General features: G+C 40.8%; 1 protein-coding gene across 5 annotated transcripts in view; it reads right to left on the bottom strand.

Moving 5' to 3' along the window:
• The window catches only part of ARHGAP44 (Rho GTPase activating protein 44), a 202,981-nt gene that overhangs the window by 89,155 nt on the left and 95,094 nt on the right, over positions 1 to 18,732 (bottom strand). For all 5 annotated transcript variants that reach the window (XM_060204450.1, XM_060204448.1, XM_060204451.1 and 2 more), the window contains exons 2-3: positions 5,997 to 6,036; positions 4,839 to 4,943 (exon numbers count right to left, since the gene is read on the bottom strand). In XM_060204450.1, the coding sequence (XP_060060433.1) occupies positions 4,839 to 4,943; positions 5,997 to 6,036 (145 nt within the window). The remainder of the gene's footprint in view (positions 1 to 4,838; positions 4,944 to 5,996; positions 6,037 to 18,732) is intronic.

Below are 18,732 nucleotides of genomic sequence, written 5' to 3'. Positions count from 1 at the left end.
TTCAGTCATCTGAGGTAAAACTGTGCAGTTCATGAAATCTTTGACTAAATCTATGTCAAAATCTGTGTAGTCAAGTCACTGATGAGAGACAGATTCATTGTGATTTCAGTAGACGGTGTTCAGTTGACATATTAAAGATTGCCCAAGTATAGCTACAGCCCTTGGGGCCTCCAACCCTGGCGATGCTAATTTCTTTCTCACACAAGTCCAGTTGTAGATATCTCAGTGAGGAAGTCACAGACAGTCACAGCAAATCCATTTATTTGACAAAAAAAAAAATTCATCTTTTCAACCTCTCTTGTAGCTAGGGAAATATAAAAGAAATTCTCCCAGGAGAGCTTCCTTCCTTCCTTCCTTCCTTCCTTCCTTCCTTCCTTCCTTCCTTCCTTCCTTCCTTCCTTCCCTTCTCCCTCTCTCCCTTTCTCTCCCCCTCTTTCTTTCTTTCTTTTCTTTCTTTCTTTCTTTCTTTCTTTCTTTCTTTCTTTCAACAATAATAACATATAATAAAAATGCTTCCAAAGAGAGAGTTCATTCTCTCACCACTTCACAATTTTGTCTTTGATGAGGCTATCTGAAGATGTTAAGTCTTCCCATAACTATGTTGTATCTGTCAGGAGAAAGCAGAAATGCTGACCCAAATCTAGCTGCTTTCAATTTGTTGTGAAGTAAGTCCCTTGTTTGTGAATGCCATTATTAATTGGTAAATTAACCACGTCTCCTATTTTTTTATATCTTGAGACTTTGACACTTGGGAACTTGTAAATCCTAAGAAGAACTACCTCCCAGGTAGCAGAAGCACAACAATAAGGGGCAGCTCTGTGCCTCCGAGCACGCAAAAATAACTTTCAAATTAATCAGTCTAAGCCAGCTTACCCCATCCCATCTGTTCCATCCCATAGGAGCCATAATTAAAACCCCGGCCATATTTTTCTCCCTCTTCCTCTTGATCTAATCTGGTGTTTCCCCAGGTGTATAGCATGCCCCCTCCCCCTTCCTCTGGTCACCTGAGCAGTAAGTTCTCAGTGTCAGTTATTTCTTGGCCTGCTGTTCTTTCCACAGCTCAAACTATTATTTAAAAAAAAAAAATTTATATGAGAAACAAAGAAAGAGACAGAGACATCACCGGAGTACCACTCCAGCAAATAAAGATGATCAAATAAAGAGCTTTAGGCATGGCAGCCCTGAACTCCAGTGGCTGGGCTATTTCCCAGCTAATCCACTATAGTTCAGCATACTCAGAAAGCCAAATGCCTACTAGTGGGCTTTCTTCAAATCGATGGTATTTACAGTCGACAGTATTTATACACCTTTCCTATATTTGGGAGCTACTCTCTTCCCTGATTCAGCTTTATAGTCTTTTTTCCAGCCATGACAACATCTCCCCAGATAATAACTTGGATCTACTTGCATATCAGATGTCAGGCTCAAAAACAAACAAACAAACAAACAAAAAACCCAAACAAATAAAAAAAAAAAAGCTAGTATAGTCATGGGCCCTTTAGAATATAACTTAAATAGACTTACTAACTATCTACAAAATAGAGACCCCCCTCCCCAACTCTTCAGCTGAATGATTCCAGCCTTTAGGTTCATGATTAGTCAACAATTTGTTTGGCTTTATATGTTGACTCTTTTTTCAGCGACCAGGTTCCAGATGATAACATGTCAATAACCAGACTTCCCTGGGCAGACAACCCCACCAATGTGTCCTGGAGCCCTGCTTCCCCAGAGTCCTGACCCACTAGAGAAAGAGAGAGGTAGGCTGGGAGTATGGATCGACCAGTCAACGCCCATGTTCAGCGGGGAAGCAATTACAGAAGCCAGACCTTCCACCTTCTGCACCCCATAATGACCCGGGGTACACACTCCCAGAGGGATAAAGAATAGGAAAGCTATCAGGGGAGGGGATGGGATATGGAGTTCTGGTGGTGGGTATTGTGTGGAGTTGTCTTCCTCTTATCCTATGTTTTTCTGTCAGTGTTACCTTTTCATAAATAAAAATTAAAAAAACCCATTAAGTTTAACTGAAATGCTATAGATTTAAATAAATTTACATCACTCTGGAGAAAACAATGCTTGTAGTCATCCACTAGCAATACTAATTCTAAAGGCCATTTTAAAACCCTTGAGGCAATATTCAGGTGTTACTCTTGATACCAAAACATCATATATATTATTTCTCAGAGACAGAGAGACCTGTTCAGCTCTTTTTTATGGTGGTGTTGGAGATTGAACGTGGGCACTTAGAGCCTCAGGCATGAAAGTCTTTTGCAGAACCATTATGCTATCTCCCTAGCCCCCAAAGCATTATTTATTGTGTACCAGTCATTTAAAAAAATGTGTTTCCTGGGAGTTGAGCAGCAGTGCAGTGGGTTAAGCACACATGGCGCAAAGCTCAAGGACCGGCGTAAGGATCCCATAAGGATCCTGGCTCCAGCCCCCGGTTCCTCACCTGCAGGGGAGTCGCTTCACAGGTGATGAAGCAGGTCTACAGGTGTCTCTCTTTCTCTCCCCCTCTCTGTCTTCCCCTCCTATCTCCATTTCTCTCTGTCCTATCCAGCAACAAGGACATCAATAACAACAATAACTAAAAGGGCAACAAAAGGGAATAAATAATTTTCTTAAAAAATATTTATTTATTTTTATTTATTTACTTATTCCCTTTTGTTGCCTTTGTTGCTTTACTGTTGTAGTCATTGATGTCGTCGTTGTTGGATAGGAGAGAGAGAATTGGAGAGAGGAGGGGAAGACAGAGAGGGAGAGAGAAAGATAGACACCTGCAGACCTACTTCACCACTTGTGAAGCAACTCCCCTACAGGTGGGGAGCCGGGGGCTCGAACTGGGATCTTTAAGCCGGTCCTTGCGCTTTGCACCACGTGCGCTTAACCCATTGTGCTACCGCCCGACTACCGTATTTTTTTTTTTAAATAGTGTTTCCTGGGATAAAAGGAAGGACGTAGGTTGTGGGCAGACCTGATTGTAGGCTCCACAAAAGCTCCTGGGGTGCTACCTCAGGTGTTTGTTCCAGAAAAGGACTTTGTGTCCAAAGCAATTTATCAAGCTCTCCATGTAGATTGTTCAGAATCCCCTTGCTGAGACTTCTGACATGCATGGAATACTCTTCATAGACATTTCCAAAGCTGTAGACACTGCTTTTCTACTATACGTAAGTGATTCTTACAAGGAATATTGAGAGAGAGAGAGAGAGAGAGAGAGAGGGGAGCGAGAGAGAGAAAGGCGCAACCAGGACTAGGAAAAGAAAAGCAAATGAAAGAGCAAGTAGAACAGGTTAATGAGGGGGAAGGAAGGAAGGAAGGAAGGAAGGCTCAGGACACAGTCCATGAAAGCCGGTAGAAATTAGGCTAATAGGAGCCGGGTGGTGGCACACAGGGTTAAGTTCAAAAATCCAGGTTTGAGCCCCCGGCTCCCCACCTGCTGGTGGAGGGGGTCGCTTCACAAGTGGTGAAGCAGGTCTGCAGGTGTCTATCTTTCTCTCTCCCTCTCCATCTTCCCCTCCTCTCTCAATTTCTCTATGTCCTATCCAATAAAATAATAATAATAATAAAAAGCATCCAGTAGCAATGGATTCATAGTTCTGGCACCAAGTCCCAAAAATAACCCTGGAGGCAAAAAAAAAAAAAGGCTAATACAATTTGGGGCAGCGGGTAGGATCAGGAAGACCGACCACTGAAAAGCAAAAATAATAATACTGCAGGTCAGAAAATAACCAAACACCAAATATGTGGACTGTGAACTCAAGGAGGAGGGAAAAGGCTCTACCCTCTTAGAGTCTACAGTCTCCGTAGTAAAGTCATGTGAGTATCTCAGAGTATCTTTAAAATTTCGGTGGAGTTGAAAAGGGATGGGGCCAAGAGGGAAGTCAGTTTGTAATCCCTGTCTATAGGGCCATTCAGTAAAATCAATTTACACAGTGCCTATTACTACTAATGTAGATTAATAATAATAATAATATTAGTAATAATAATAATTATTATTATTTGCCTCCATGGTTATTGCTGGGGCTCAGTTCCTGCACTACAAATCCACTGCTCCTGGAGGCTATTTTTTCCCTTTTTGTTGCCCTTGTTGTTTATCATTGTTGTTGCTATTACTATTGTTGCCATTGCTGTTGTTATTGTTTTGGATAGGACAGACAGAAATCGAGAGAGGAGGGGATGACAGAGAGGGGGAGAGAAAGATAGACACCTGCAGACCTGCTTCACCACCTGTGAAGCAACCCCCCTGCAGGTGGGGAGCCAGGGGCTTGAACCGGGATCTTTAACACGGGTCCTTGAGCTTCGCACCATGTGCGCTTGCTTAACCTACTGTGCTGCCGCCTGGCCCCACTAATATGGATTATTATGCAAAGACATTATAGTGCCTTTATTTAGCAGGCTCTCATTATTGTTTCATTATAGTGAAAACAATTTTCAAGGACCTTTATAAGTCAGTTGTAACTTTCAAAACCAAAATATAATTATTTTTTCACAACATCTAGAGATACTACTGAGGCAAATGGAATCTCTGAATGAGGTGAAGCTGAAGTAAGAAAGATTAAAGCTTCCTAAATGTGGGATATCTCTACCACATGCTGCAATTCTGCTGGCTTGTCCCAGCCTGGAGAAATCAAGGAGACCACCGTATGTCTAAAGAGGACATAGGATGCTCTAGGCAGGGCTGCGGGGGGAGGGAGGACACAGGAAAGGCTGTCTCACCTTGCAGAATTCTTAAGACACAAAAAATAGTTCTATAAAGGAGCACAACAAATGCCACCCCTTGAGTGGGACCCCCATCATAAGTAGGCAAGTTTGAAGCTTCAGGCTAGGAGGGCACTTACGGAACGCTTGTCAGCCTCTGCCCCTTGCTGGCCCTGCAGACAGGCAGTGAGCTTCTTGTGTGTGCTGTGGGACACCTGCTTCACCAGCTCCAGCCGCTTCTCCACCTGCAGACACAGAGAGCAGTGAGTGATGCCAGAGGTGACCTCAGAGGCTCAGAAGTGTGGTTCTCATCTGGGGGATTGTGGGAAAGCTGACCCAAGGTTTCTCAAGAGAGAGGCTCGCTGGGATGACAACATCCAACATCAGACAATGGGAGAATGGCTGACTGCAGACGGTCTACTTCCCATGTACTGAACTGACAATAAAGGTTTCCTGAAAAGTCATACGGAACTAGGATTCTAAATGCCAAGTACTAATGTAACGTTTACTACTGTAGCTGTACATAAATGGTGTCTCTACATAGACTGTGTGAGGAACAAATGCTTAGTCTACACAGCACTGGGAATGGTGTGGTCTCTCTCTCTCTTTTTTTTTTAAGCCTTTTTTTTTTCTTAAATCTGTGATTAATAGTGGCTTCCGAGGTTATAAGATTACAGGGTATATAGTTCCTTATCATGAAATTTCTGTCTCCACCCTCCCAACAATAACCACCACAGTACTCACAAAATCTTAGAGACAATTTACTTCCTTTATTATTATTTCTTTTAAGTGCCACCAGGATTATTGTTGGGGCTTGGTGCTGGCACTACAAATCTACTGGTCCCAGTGACCACCCCCCCCTTTTTTCCCTACCTTTTTAATTTGATAGGACAGAGAGAAATTGAGAGGGGAGAAGGAGATAGAGAGGGAGAGAGAAAGACACCTACAGACCTGCTTCACTCTTTTGTGAATCATCCCCTCTGCAGATGGGGAGCAGGGTCTCAAACCCAGGTTCTTGTGCATGGTAACTTGAGCTTAACCAAGTGCACCACTGCCTGGTTCCCCTCCTCCTCCTCTTTTTCCTCCCCCTCTTCCTCCTCTTCTTCCTCCTCCTCCTTCTTTTAACAAGTTCATATGTTCCAATTATTTAAATCTCACATATGAGAGAAGCCATTAAGTAGCTGTCTTTCACCTTACTTATTTCACTAAGCACAGTCACCTCCAGTTCAGAATGGTTTAGTTTTGAAAGGGAAGGATATTTCAGGTGTCTATGAGCTTAAGGGCTGTGACAAGATTACCTGAAGAAGGTCTTCACTCAGAACTTCAGTCTTCTCTGCCCTATGTGAAAAAAATGAGAACAATTTATCAGAAAACTAGGACGTGATCTCATTACTTTACCTCATTTACAGGAAGACTAGAGAGACAGAGACACTAGCAGCAGAAATGTCTAACAAGAGAAAACATAGCCAATACTAGGACCTACTGCTAGCCTTATTTAATCAATGTGCCAACAAACATGATGCTCTGAAGAGTCCCTTGATATAAACGTCATCCTGGATGAAGGTGAACAAAGATATTTTCTAACAAAGTATATGGGCTAAAGTGGGATATTCAAATTATTTGTATGATTCATTTGTAAATAAAAAGAACCTTGATCTACTTTACATTAAGCATAAAACCAAATTCATAATGAAACATAGATTTAAATAGAAAACACAAGACTATAAAATGTATGAACAAAATATATGAACAATATTGTTGCCTTTAGACTAGGTAATAATTTCTTAGAGAGGGCATCAAAATTATGATTCAGAAAAGAAAAAAATAAAATCTGATACTCAGATGAATCCAACATTAAAAGTCTCTCCTCGGTGAAAGCCAGTATTGAAAAGACAAATCCACAGGAAAGAGAAATATTTTTTTTATCACATGATAAAAGAATTTTTACCCCGAATGTACACACACTTTTTTTTTCTGGTTTCCAGCCACCACATGGCATTACCATGAAAAGGAAAGCTTTAATACATTTGATATTCTCTTCTCTTCTCTTCTCTTCTCTTCTCTTCTCTTCTCTTCTCTTCTCTTCTCTTCTCTTCTCTTCTTTTCCCTTCTCTTATCTTAAATATTTATTTACTTATTTATTCCCTTTTGTTGCCCTTGTTGTTTTTGTTGTAGTTATTATTAATGTAGTTGTTGGATAGGACAGAGAGAAATGGAGAGAGGAGGGGAAGTCAGAGGGTGAAAGAAAGACACCTGCAGACCTGCTTCACTGCTTGTGAAGTGACTCCCCTGCAAGTAGGGAGCTGGGGGCTCGAACTGGGATCCTTACACCTGTCCTTGCACTTTGCGCTATATGCGCTTAACCTGCTGCGCTACTGCCCAACTCCCTCCTCTCTTCTCTCCTCTCTCTCCCTCCCCTTCCCTCCCCTCTTCTCTCTCCCTGTATCTTCCCTCTTTTTGAAAATAAAATAAAATAAAGAATCCACCAGGAGTGAGGAAGTCACAAAGATCTGAGGCCCCAGCAAAAACCCAGTGACAAAAAAAAAAATCAAATCTAAATTATTAGGCTTGGATATTTAATCCTCTCATTATAGATTATAAAACCTCTCAAGAACACAAGAATGCATCTCTAAAAATTAGACCACTTAATTACGTCTCTGAAGTATGTCTCCATATCTCAAAAAGCAGGTCACACAGATATCAAACAGCAATAACAATAAAGTTAAGATTTTTTTTTTTTAATGGGAACTTTCAAGCAATTTAAAATAGCACCTGGGTCAAGAAAAAATTGTCGAGAAATGAAACTGCTGAGAATTGAGCAGAAATAGAAATGTTGCATACTAAATTTCTCAGCAGTGATACTGAGGGGGAAAAATGAACTAGCATACTTATAGTCGAAAAGAGGCTGGACACAAGTGAAGTCATGAGGTGCTGATGGGCCAAGTGCAGGTAAAACCAATACTTCTGATTTAGATTTAAAATAAAAAATATTATTATTGATAGAAACAGGCTAGGGGTATAGATCCACCTGTCAACGCTCAAATCCAGCAGAAATGCAATTACAGAAGCCAGACTTTCTACCTTCTGTTCCCCATAAAGATCTTTGGTCCATATTCCCAGAGGGATAAAGAATTAGGGTGGGATATGGAACTCTGGTGGTAGGATTTGTATCCCTCTTATAGCACAATCTTGCCAACTATTATTAAATACCTACTAAAAAATAAAATAAATAAAAATATTATTATTATTATTGCCTATAGGGTTATTTCTGGGGCTTGGTGCCAGCACTAGGAATCCACTGCCCCTAGGCGACCATTTTTTCCACTTTATTGTGTAGAATACAGATGAAAAAAATACATACTAATGTATGTATTTTAAGAAGTCAGACCAAAATTATACATTAGCAAATTGAGTAAGCATAAAAATAAATCTACAAAGTCAAAAGACAATTCTCTGCAAATGCTTATAGAATGGAAAATTTGTGCACGATTTAGTCAAGAAGAAAAAAAAGAGAGAGAATGGATGAATAATCATGGAAATGAAAGTGAGCTATAACATCAATGCTGCAGAAATTAAAAATAAAAAGTTTGGAATTTCATTTGAAACTTCCAACAAAATAGGCAAATAACCAGAAGAAATTAGGCATGCCAAAACTGACTCTAGAAGAAAAAAAAAAAAGTCCAGATATTTCTATAAAAATTAAAGAAATTGGGAGTCGGGCGGTAGCGCAGGGGGTTAAGCGCAGGTGGTGCCAAAGCACAAGGACTGGCCTAACGATCCCGGTTCGAGCCCCCGGCTCCCCATCTGCAGAGGAGTAGCTTCACAGGCGGTGAAGCAGGTCTGCAGGTGTCTATCTTTCTCTCCCCCCTCTGTCTTTCCCTCCTCTCTCCATTTCTCTCTGTCCTATCCAACAACGACGACATCAAATAACAACTACAATAATGAAACATCAAGGGCAACAAAAGGGAATAAATAAATAAAAATAAATAATTTTTTTTTAAAATTAAAGAAATTAATATTATAACTAAACATCTTTCCAAAAGAAAACAGAAGATTGAGATGTTCAATAGGAAAAATGTTTCTTTCCATACTTACATTCTTTTTTAATTTTTATTTACTTATTACTGGATAGAGACAGAGAGAAATTCAGGGGTGGCAGAGATAGGGAAGGGAAAAAGACAAAAGAGACACCTGCAGCATTGCTTCACCTCTTGTGAAACTTTTTCCCTGAAGGTGGGGACCAGGGGCTTGAACCTGGATCCTTGTGCACTGTAATGTGTGTTCTCAACCAGGTGCGCTACCGCCTGGCCCTTTTCTATGTATTTTTTAAAATTCTTTTTTAAAAAATATTTATTTATTTCCTTTTTGTTACCCTTGTTTTTATTGTTGTTGTAGTTCTTTTTTTTTTAAATTTATTTTTTTTTATTTAAGAAAGGATTAATTAACAAAACCATAGGGTAGGAGGGGTACAATTCCACACAATTCCCACCCCCCAATCTCCATATCCCACCCCCTCCCCAGTAGCTTTCCCATTCTCTATCCCTCTGGGAGCATGGACCCAGGGTCATTGAGGGTTGCAGAAGGTAGATTGTTGTAGTTCTTGTTATTATTGTTGTCGACATCGTGATTGTTGGATAGGGCAGAGAGAAATGGAAAGAGGAGGGGAAGACAAAGGGAGAGAAAGATAGACACCTGCAGACCTGCTTCACGGTTTGTGAAGCGACTCCCCTGCAGGTGGGGAGCCAGGGGCTCGAACGGGGATCCTTACGCTGGTCCTTGGACTTTGCACCACATGTGCTTAACCCGCTGTGCTACCGCCTCCCTTTATGCTTCTTTTTTTAAAATTTCTTTATTGGGGAATTAATGTTTTACATTCAACAGTAAATACAACAGTTTGTACATGCATAACATTCCCCAGTTTCCCATATAACAATACAACCTCCACCAGGTCCTCTGTCATCCTTCTTGGACCTGTATTCTCTCCACCCAACCACCCCAGAGTCTTTTACTTTGGTGCGATGCCCTATATGTATTCTTGAAAGAATAGAAAGAGAAGCAAGTCTACAGCCATGCCACCCTGAACACGCCCGATCTCATCTGATCTTGGAAGCTAAGCAGGGTCAGGCCTGGTTAGTACTTGGATGAGAGAAAGAGAAGCAGTATGCTGTGATTCATTCACCCACAAACCCCCTGCTTCCACTTACAGGCATCCATGATGAATATAGAGGATGTGTAGTTAAATAGTTGATGTTCGGATGGATGGGTAGAAGTTAGCAAACTTTCAAATAGCTAAAAGTTAGTGAACTTTCACATATGCAAAGGTTAGCCAGAAGAGAGCCCCCATGGTGTGTGCTTACTTTACAGCAGAAGATTTCTTTAGGTGGACAGCCTACTATGATGTAGTTAGAGACATCCAAGAATGGGTTAAGAAGAAACGCTATTAGATTTAGCTCCAGGGAAAAATGTTTATTCATACAGAATGTCAGAGCAGGGAGATGGTCAAAACACAGATGGTCATTTCAAGGGAGCTTTCAAGGGGAAATTTAGACTACCTCAAACCCAGGAAACTTTCAAGGGAAGATTTAGGCTACTCCAGACCCAAGAAACTTTCAAGGGGAGATCAGGATGCCCCAGACCTAGGGAACTTTCTAAGGAAAGCATACCTATAATAATAATAATGTTGTTTAAGGTTATTCTTGATGTTAATGAAAACAACCATACATGATATCATCTGTATCCTTGATGTTAATGAAAATGATCTTTTTTTTAAAATTTTTTTAATATTTATTTTATTTATTTTTTCCCTTTTGTTGCCCTTGTTGTTTTATTGTTGTAGTTATTATTGTTGTTGTTGTTGGATAGGACAGAGAGAAATGGAGAGAGGGAGGGGAAGACAGAGAGGAGGAGAGAAAGACAGACACCTGCAGACCTGTTTCAACGCCTGTGAAGCGACTCCCCTGCAGGTGGGGAGCCGGGGTTCGAACCGGGATCCTTATGCCGGTCCTTGCGCTTTGCACCACCTGCGCATAGCCCGCTGTACTACAGCCCGACTCCCTATGAAAATGATCTTACATGATGTCAACTATATCCAGGCAAAAAGTGTTTAAATAGTGGGGGTTGTATTGCTAAATGGGAATCTGGGGAATGTTATGCATATAAAAAAAAAAAAAGAAGTAGAAACGCAAAGCAGAAATTGACTGAGTTTGGAGTATGGCACCAAAGTAAGAAAGCAGAAGTATACTAGAGTTTGCAGTGAGTACCTCCCTAATACTTCCTCTCCACTTTTCCAAGCTTTGGGTCCATGATTGCTCAACAATTTGTTTGGCTTTGTATGTTAACTCTCTTTTCAGTCACCAGGTTCCAGGTGTCATCAGGATGCCGGCCAGACTTCCCTGGATTGAAGACACCACCAATGTGTCCTGGAGCTCAGCTTCCCCAGAGACCCATCCTACTAGGGAAAGAGAGAGGCAGACTGGGAGTATGGACCGACCAGTCAACGCCCATGTTCAGCGAGGAAGCAATTACAGAAGCCAGACCTTCTACCTTCTGCAACCCTCAATGACCCTGGGTCCATGCTCCCAGAGGGATAGAGAATGGGAAAGCTATCGGGGGAGGGGGTGGGATATGGAGATTGGGCGGTGGGAATTGTGTGGAGTTGTACCCCTCCTACCCTATGGTTTTGTTAATTAATCCTTTCTTAAATAAAAAAAAAAAATCTAAAAAAAAATATATATATATACGCATTATTGGCTTACCAGAGGAAGAAAGAGAAGGAGAGGAAGAAAGCATTCTCCAGGCCATAATAGCTGAAAATTTCTCTAGTCTAGACAACACCAAAGACATAAAGATTCAAGAAGCCCAGAGGGTCCCAAACAGAATTAACCCAGACCTAAAGACACCAAGACATGTCATATTTAGAATGGAAAGGAATAAGGATAAAGAAAGGATCCTCAAGGCTGCAAGAGAAAAAAAAGAGTCACCTACAAAGGAAAACCCATAAGATTAGCAGCAGACTTCTCCATACAAACACTACAGGCCAGAAGAGAATGGCAAGATATAAAAAAATAAAAATAAAAAAAATAAAGCTCTTCAGAGAGACGGCAGAGACGCCTCTCTCCTGCACTAAAGCAAGTGACTTGTCTCTCACCTCTTCTTTTTCTCGCCTACTCCTCCTTTCCTTCAAGGACTGTTAATTGCTTTCGCCAGTAGAGAAAGTAATTTATGGTAGAGGCAGAGATATAGAGATAGAGTAAAAGAGATCACAACACTAAAGTTTCCTTCAGTGCTAAGTTCACACTCAACATAGGAATAAGAGACTGCTCAGGTACAGACCCAAGCAAATGTAGAAAAATGTCAGATGGGGCATTACTCTGGTTGGGAGAACAGAAGAAGGAGAAAATGAATAATTCATAAGTATTTGAGAAGAAAAAAAACAGAAATAAACTTTCATCACAATATTACATACAAAGGCTGAGCCTCTGGGGGTATGGGTCAAACTGTCAATGCCCATGTTCAGAGGAGAAGAAATTACAGAAGCCAGACCATCCACCTTCTGCACCCCATGATGATCCTGGGTCCATACTCTCAGAGGGAAAAAGAATAGGAAAGCTTCCAATGGAGGAGATGGGATATGGAACTCTGGTAGCAGGAATGGTGTGGGATTATACCCCTCTTATCCTATGGTCTTGCTGATCATTATTAAATCATTAATTAAAAAAAAAAGTGAAAACAAGACAAAATAACATGAAAAAATTTTCAAAAAAGCTGAGCCTCATTGAATTAAAGACAATGCAAACAGCAAGATATTAAAACATCTAGGAAAACACCAAAAGAATACTTAAATAAAATAAAAAATTCTCCCGATAGGAGTGACACTTTCAGTGAATGTAATTTCTGTGTCACATTTTGACCCATTAGTAGTTCAGCATCAGAATTCTGTCTCCTCTCTCTCTTCTCTCTCTCTCTCTCTCTTCTCCTTGGGAAGTTGATGCTTTACAGTATAGTTGTTCACACTTAGATAGAATTTCTCGACTCACCAAGACAGATGACTGTAAAACACTCTCACTCCCAAATTAGATCCATCACTGGAGATGAGTTTTAGGACATTCTGATACCAAGCTGAAAAAAATGATTTATATGCCTATTTGCATATTAATCTATATCCTCCAAAAAAAAAGTGTAGTGTACAGCTAGTAAGAAAGCAGGGCACCAGGCAGTGGTGCAAGTGGGTTAGCGCACATGGCGCCAAGCTCAAGGACCAGCATTAAGGTCCCGGTTCAAGCTCCGGCTCCCCACCTGCAGGGTGGGTTCACTTCACAGGCGATGAAGCAGGTCTACAGGTGTCTCTCTTTCTCTCCCCCTCTCTGTCTTCCCCTCCTCTCTCAATTCTCTTTGTCCTATCCAACAACAATGACAACAATAACAACAACAATAATAACAGCAGCAATAAACAACAAGGGCAACAAAAGGGGGAAAATAGCCTCCAGGTGCAGTGGATTTGTAGTGCAGGAACCTAGCTCCAGGAATAACCCTGGAGGCAAAAAAAAAATTTAAAAAAAAGAAAGAAAGAGAGAAAGAAATAAGCATTCTTCTTCGAAGAAAAAGAACCTTGTGCCAGTGATAATTTCTACTCCAAACTCTTTGAATTTTCATTTCATAAATTCTACTCAAAACTCTCTGAATGGTCATTTCAAAAACTTACTTGACATGCAAAAAAGACTGAATAAAATTCTAGAACACGTTCTGTTAACTGGGGGGGGGGGGATTCAGCCATTCTGAGTTGGAATGCAGCAATGGAATTCACTTAGGATAATTTTTAACTCATTTGAGATTGCTTCAGTCACTTCAACGGAGCATTAAAGACTGATGCATGGAAGCTAATCTTCAAGGAAGGAAGAAGTGCTAATAGGTGACACTATTTCTAGAAAGCCTGGTATTTTGGGCCTCACTTCTGTAAATGAAAGACAGAGCATCATTCATCTTGGAGATAATAAAGACTACCATTGCAAGGAGATGAGTCATTCATTTGCCATGATGACAGTCGCTGTGTAGGTGACTTTGGGTACAAGACATGTCTTTTGATGATTATGGTTATTATTGTTATTTTTTTTCTCTACCTCAAGAGACTAGAACAAAACAGGGCTTTGGCAATATGACCTAAAACGTTTGCACTGTTCTAATTATGTGCTTTCACAGAAAAATCAGAATCAGGGAGTCAAGCAGTAGCGCAGTGGGTTAAGCGCATGTGGCGCAAAGCACAAGGACCAACATAAGGAACCCAGTTCGAGCCTCCGGGATCCCCACCTACAAGGTGGGGATTATTTCACAGGTGGTGAAGCAGGTCTGCAGGTGTCTTTCTCTCCCCCTCTCTGTCTTCTCCATCTATCTCCATTTGTCTCTGTCCTAGCCAACAACATCAATAACAACAGCAACAACAATAATAACTACAACAATAAAACAAGGGCAACAAGGGAATAAATAAATAAATATTTTAAAAGAAGAAAAATCAAAATCAAAACGAACATTATATTTCTTAGATCACGGAGGCATTTCCCAAAATGTGCTGAATAACCAAAAAATAAAAAAAGTCTCATATAACATTTAAGGAAAAGGATCTGGGAAAAAAATGTTAAGGTCAAGGTGTGGCTGTAGTATAGGAGCTATCTTAGGCTCCTGTGCTTCCAATAAACTAGAAAATAAAATCACCTAAAGACTCAAAAAGACCTGAAACTACAACCTGGATCTCTCCGGAAACTCACTAAGGCACAGCCACCAAGTTCCAGATGCTACAGCCCTACCCCACTAGGGAAAGATAGAAACAGGCTGGGAGCACAGACTAAGCTGTCAACACCCATGTCCAGTGGAGAAGCAATTACAGAAGCCAGACCTTTCACCTTCTGCACCCCATAAAGAATTTTGGTCCATACTTCCAGAGGGATAAATGTTAGGGGAAGATGACCAGAGGGCTCTCTCTGAATTCCAACTTTATCAGGACCCAGACAGAGAGGAGAGGGAAGAAAAAAAAAAAAAAGACACTCAGAAATAGTAGATGAGACTTATTTTTTAAAGCTTTTTTAAAAAATTTATTAGACAGAAAAATCTAGAAATTAGGAGGGAAGGGGAAGATAGGGAGAGAGACATCTGCAGCATTGATTCACCATTCATAAAGCTTTCCCCTTGCAGGTGGGTACTGGAGGGCTCAAACCTGGGTCCTTGAACATTATAATATGTGTGTTCAGTCAGGTATGCTACCACCCAGCCCCCAGTAGGTGTGACTTACGAAGGAAGAGAGGGCCATATAAGAAATGAACAAATACATAAAAATATAGACAGTTCTAGGAGTAATAGTCAACCCATATCTGTAATCTTGTGATAACTAATGCAATTTCTAATGGAAAAGATAAGGACATAGAACACTGGTGGTGGAAAAGGTATAGAATTATACCCGTTACCTTATAATTTTGTACATCAATATTAAATCACTAATTAAAAAAAGTTAGGGTCATGTCGAATACTTTTTATATTATTTTATTTATTCCCTTTTTGTTGCCCTTGTTGTAGTTATTATTGTTGTTACTGGTGTCATTGTTGTTGATGTTGTTGTTGTTGGATAGGACAGAGAGAAATGGAGAGAGGAGGGGAAGACAGAGAGGGGGAGAGAAAGATAGACACCTGCAGACCTGCTTCACCGCCTGTGAAGTGACTCCCCTGCAGGTGGGGAGCCGGGGTCTTGAACCAGGATCCTTATGCCGGTCCTTGCGCTCTGCGCCACATGGAATACTTTTTTTATATTATTATTACCAGGGCTATCACAGGGAAATGGTGGGCATTCACCTCATTGCCCCCCCCCCCTTTCTCTGACAGGACAGAAAGAAACTGAGATGGAAGAAGAAAGAGATAAAAAGAGACACCTGCACACTGCTTCACAGCTTATGAAACTCCCTCACCCCTGCAGGTAGGAACAAAGGGCTTGAAATCCAAGTCCTTACACATTAGAATATGTGTACCCTGCCCCCCTGAATACAATATTCCCCACTAGAGGGGTTTTTAGTGAAGTATGAAAGCTCTGATTAAGTTCTGCAATAAATAAAATACTTAATTTTAACCAACCTCTCTGTGATGGCCCCATGGAAAGCACCAGGGTTAATAAGAAGGAATGAAGAAAAGTGAGGTCAAGATATCTGTTGATGTTTGCATGGGAAGGAATGAGTGAAGCAAGGCAGCCAGGCAGAGTAGCTTAGGATGGACATTTTATTTTACCTTAATTTACTTTATGTGTGATTTAATAATGATGGACACGGTTGTAGGATACGAGGAGGTACAATTCCATACAGTTCCCATCCCCAGTGTTACATATCCCATCTCCTCTACTGGAAGTTTCCCTATTCTCCCATCCAAGTACTAACCAGGCCCGACCCTGCTTAGCTTCCGAGATCAGACGAGATCGGGCGTGTTCAGGGTGGCATGGCCGTAGACAAGGAAGTTTCCCTATTTTTTATCCTTCTGGGAGTATGGACCAAAGATCTTCACAAATTGTGAAGCAGTGCTACAGGTCTCGGTCTCTCTCTCTCTCTTTCTCTCTCTCTCCCTCTCACTCTTTATCTCCCTTTCCCTTCTCAATTTGTCTTTATTTTATTAAACAAACAAACAAATAAATAAAGGGGAGGAGGATGGCCACCAGGAGTGGTAGATTCATTGTGCTCCAGCAATAATCATGATGGCAAAGAAGAAAAAAAAAGTTACTAACGTATATAGAAAAAAAATGAAATGGCAAATCATTTTAAAAGAAGATTGGTTTAAAAAAAATAAAATAAATAGTTAAAAAATGGAGCCAGGTGATGGCACACCTGGTTGAGCACATACGCTACAAAGCGCAAGGAGCTAGGTCCAAGCCCCCAGTCCCCACCTGCAGAGGGAAAGCTTTGCGAGTAGTGAAACTGTATGTCGGTGTCTCTTTGTCTCTCTCCCTCTCTAGCACTCCCTTTCCTCTTGATATCTGCTGTCTCTATCCAATAAATAAATAAATAATTAAAAGATCGGTACTTTCCATAGTCCGGGAGGTAGTGCAGTGATAAAGCTTTGAACTCTCAAGCGTGAGGTCCTGAGTTTGAATCCCGGCAGCACATGTGCCAGTGTGATGTCTGGTTCTTTCTCTTTCCTCCTATCTTTCTCATAAATAAATAAAGTCTTAAAAAAAAAAAGATTGGTACTTTCCGACAGTTGGCGAGATATAAAAGCAAAATAATTCATTGCAGTGCTATTTAAAATAGTCCAGATATGAAAAAGAACGTCGATTACCCACGACAGATGAAGATGTGATGTTTGTCAGGATACTACTTTGCTACAAGAAAAGATGGAATTTTCCCTTTTGCAACAGCATAGGGCATCATGCTAAGTGAAAATAAGTCAGAAGACAAAAGAGAAATACTAAATAGCCAAAGTCCCAGGTTCAGTCCCTTGCACCACCATAAGCTAGAGCTGAGTAGTGCTCTAGAAAAAAAAAAAAGAGAGAAATACTAAATAAACTCATTCATATGAGCTATGAGGAAACAAATCAAGGAATCAAAGTTAAATAAAACCATACTCTTAGTTAAGCACACATGGTGCAAAGCTCAAGGACTGGCATACGGACCCTGGTTTGATCCCCCAGCTTCCCACCTACAGGGGGGTCGCTTCACAAGCGGTGAAGTAGTTCGATCTTTCTCTCCCTCTCTCTTCCCCTCCTCTCTCAATTTCTCTCTGTCCTTCCAACAACAACAACAGCAACAACCACACCACCACCAACAATGGAAAAAATATGGCCACCAGTAGGAGTGGATTCGTAGTGCAGACACCGAGCCCCAGCGATAACCCTGGAGGCAACAAACAAACAAACAAAAAACAGACTATTGGACTCTAAGGTTGACAATGTAGAAGAGAGGAAGAATTCAAAGGGTGGAGGGAGTCCTTGTGGAGAAGGATATTAGCACTCTGAAGGTGGGCAGGCGTGGTGTGGTAACATTCATTTCAAAGAGGTATGAAATCGTACGCCCAAAAAATATACAGCCTTGTAAATCAACTCCAAAAAAAAAGTGTAAACATTTGGAAATAGAAAAGGTTACTTCTGTTTCTGAGAAAATTCTTTGAAGATGTACTGTAGATAAATAAGGCTAAAGCTTTATTTCAGCAAGAATGACAGAACTAATTCCAAGTCAAATGAAACCAGTAAGAGCGAAGTCTGAATGAATGTCAGACCTGCTGCATGGGATTTGAAAGCAGTAAATACAAATCAGAATTCAGCAACCTCTAAGATGAAAAAAGTAATTGCAGTAACAGACAAAATGAGTAAGTAGGAAGGTATGAAGTCATATGGCACTCCTAGTAGGAAAAAAAAAGAGATGACAATCTATAAAATTCTATGAAAAGATTCCCATAAAAGATACAATTAAAATATCGAAGTGCAGTAGCGCAGCGGGTTAGGTGCAGGTGGCACAAAGTGCAAGGACCGGAGTAAGGATCCCAGTTCGAGCCCCCCACTCCCGACCTGCAGGGGAGTCGCTTCACAGGTGGTAAAGCAGGTCTGCAGGTGTCTATCTTTCTCTCCCTCAATCTCTGTCTTCCCCTCCTCTCTCCATTTTTCTCTGTCCTATCTAACAACATCAATAACAACAACAGTAACTACAACAATAAAGCAACAAGGGCAACAAAAGGGAGTCAATATTTAAAAAATATATTGAAGTACAATGATACATGATGGAATAATTAGTAGAATACAAGACAATGAATCCATCTAGTCCTGGAGCTAGACAAACTTCCCTTTATGCTAACAGGTGCCTCTACATTGGAATCACAGAAAAGGAGATATAATTTAACATAGTACGGCTTTGGCTTCTGCAATAGACAACACTAAAGTAGCTTAAGAGAAGTACTTAATTGGCTCTTAAGCTCTTTGGAATCAATTTTTAGACAACATACAGAGACTGATAGAATACTTTCAGCCCACCTGTATGCTAGCTAGCGGGCTCAGGCAAAGATTAGCAAAGTCATGGTCATCTT

Source organism: Erinaceus europaeus, chromosome 12 (assembly GCF_950295315.1).
Source record: "Erinaceus europaeus chromosome 12, mEriEur2.1, whole genome shotgun sequence".
NCBI lineage: Eukaryota > Metazoa > Chordata > Mammalia > Eulipotyphla > Erinaceidae > Erinaceus > Erinaceus europaeus.
This window is presented reverse-complemented; position numbering and strand designations above follow the sequence as displayed.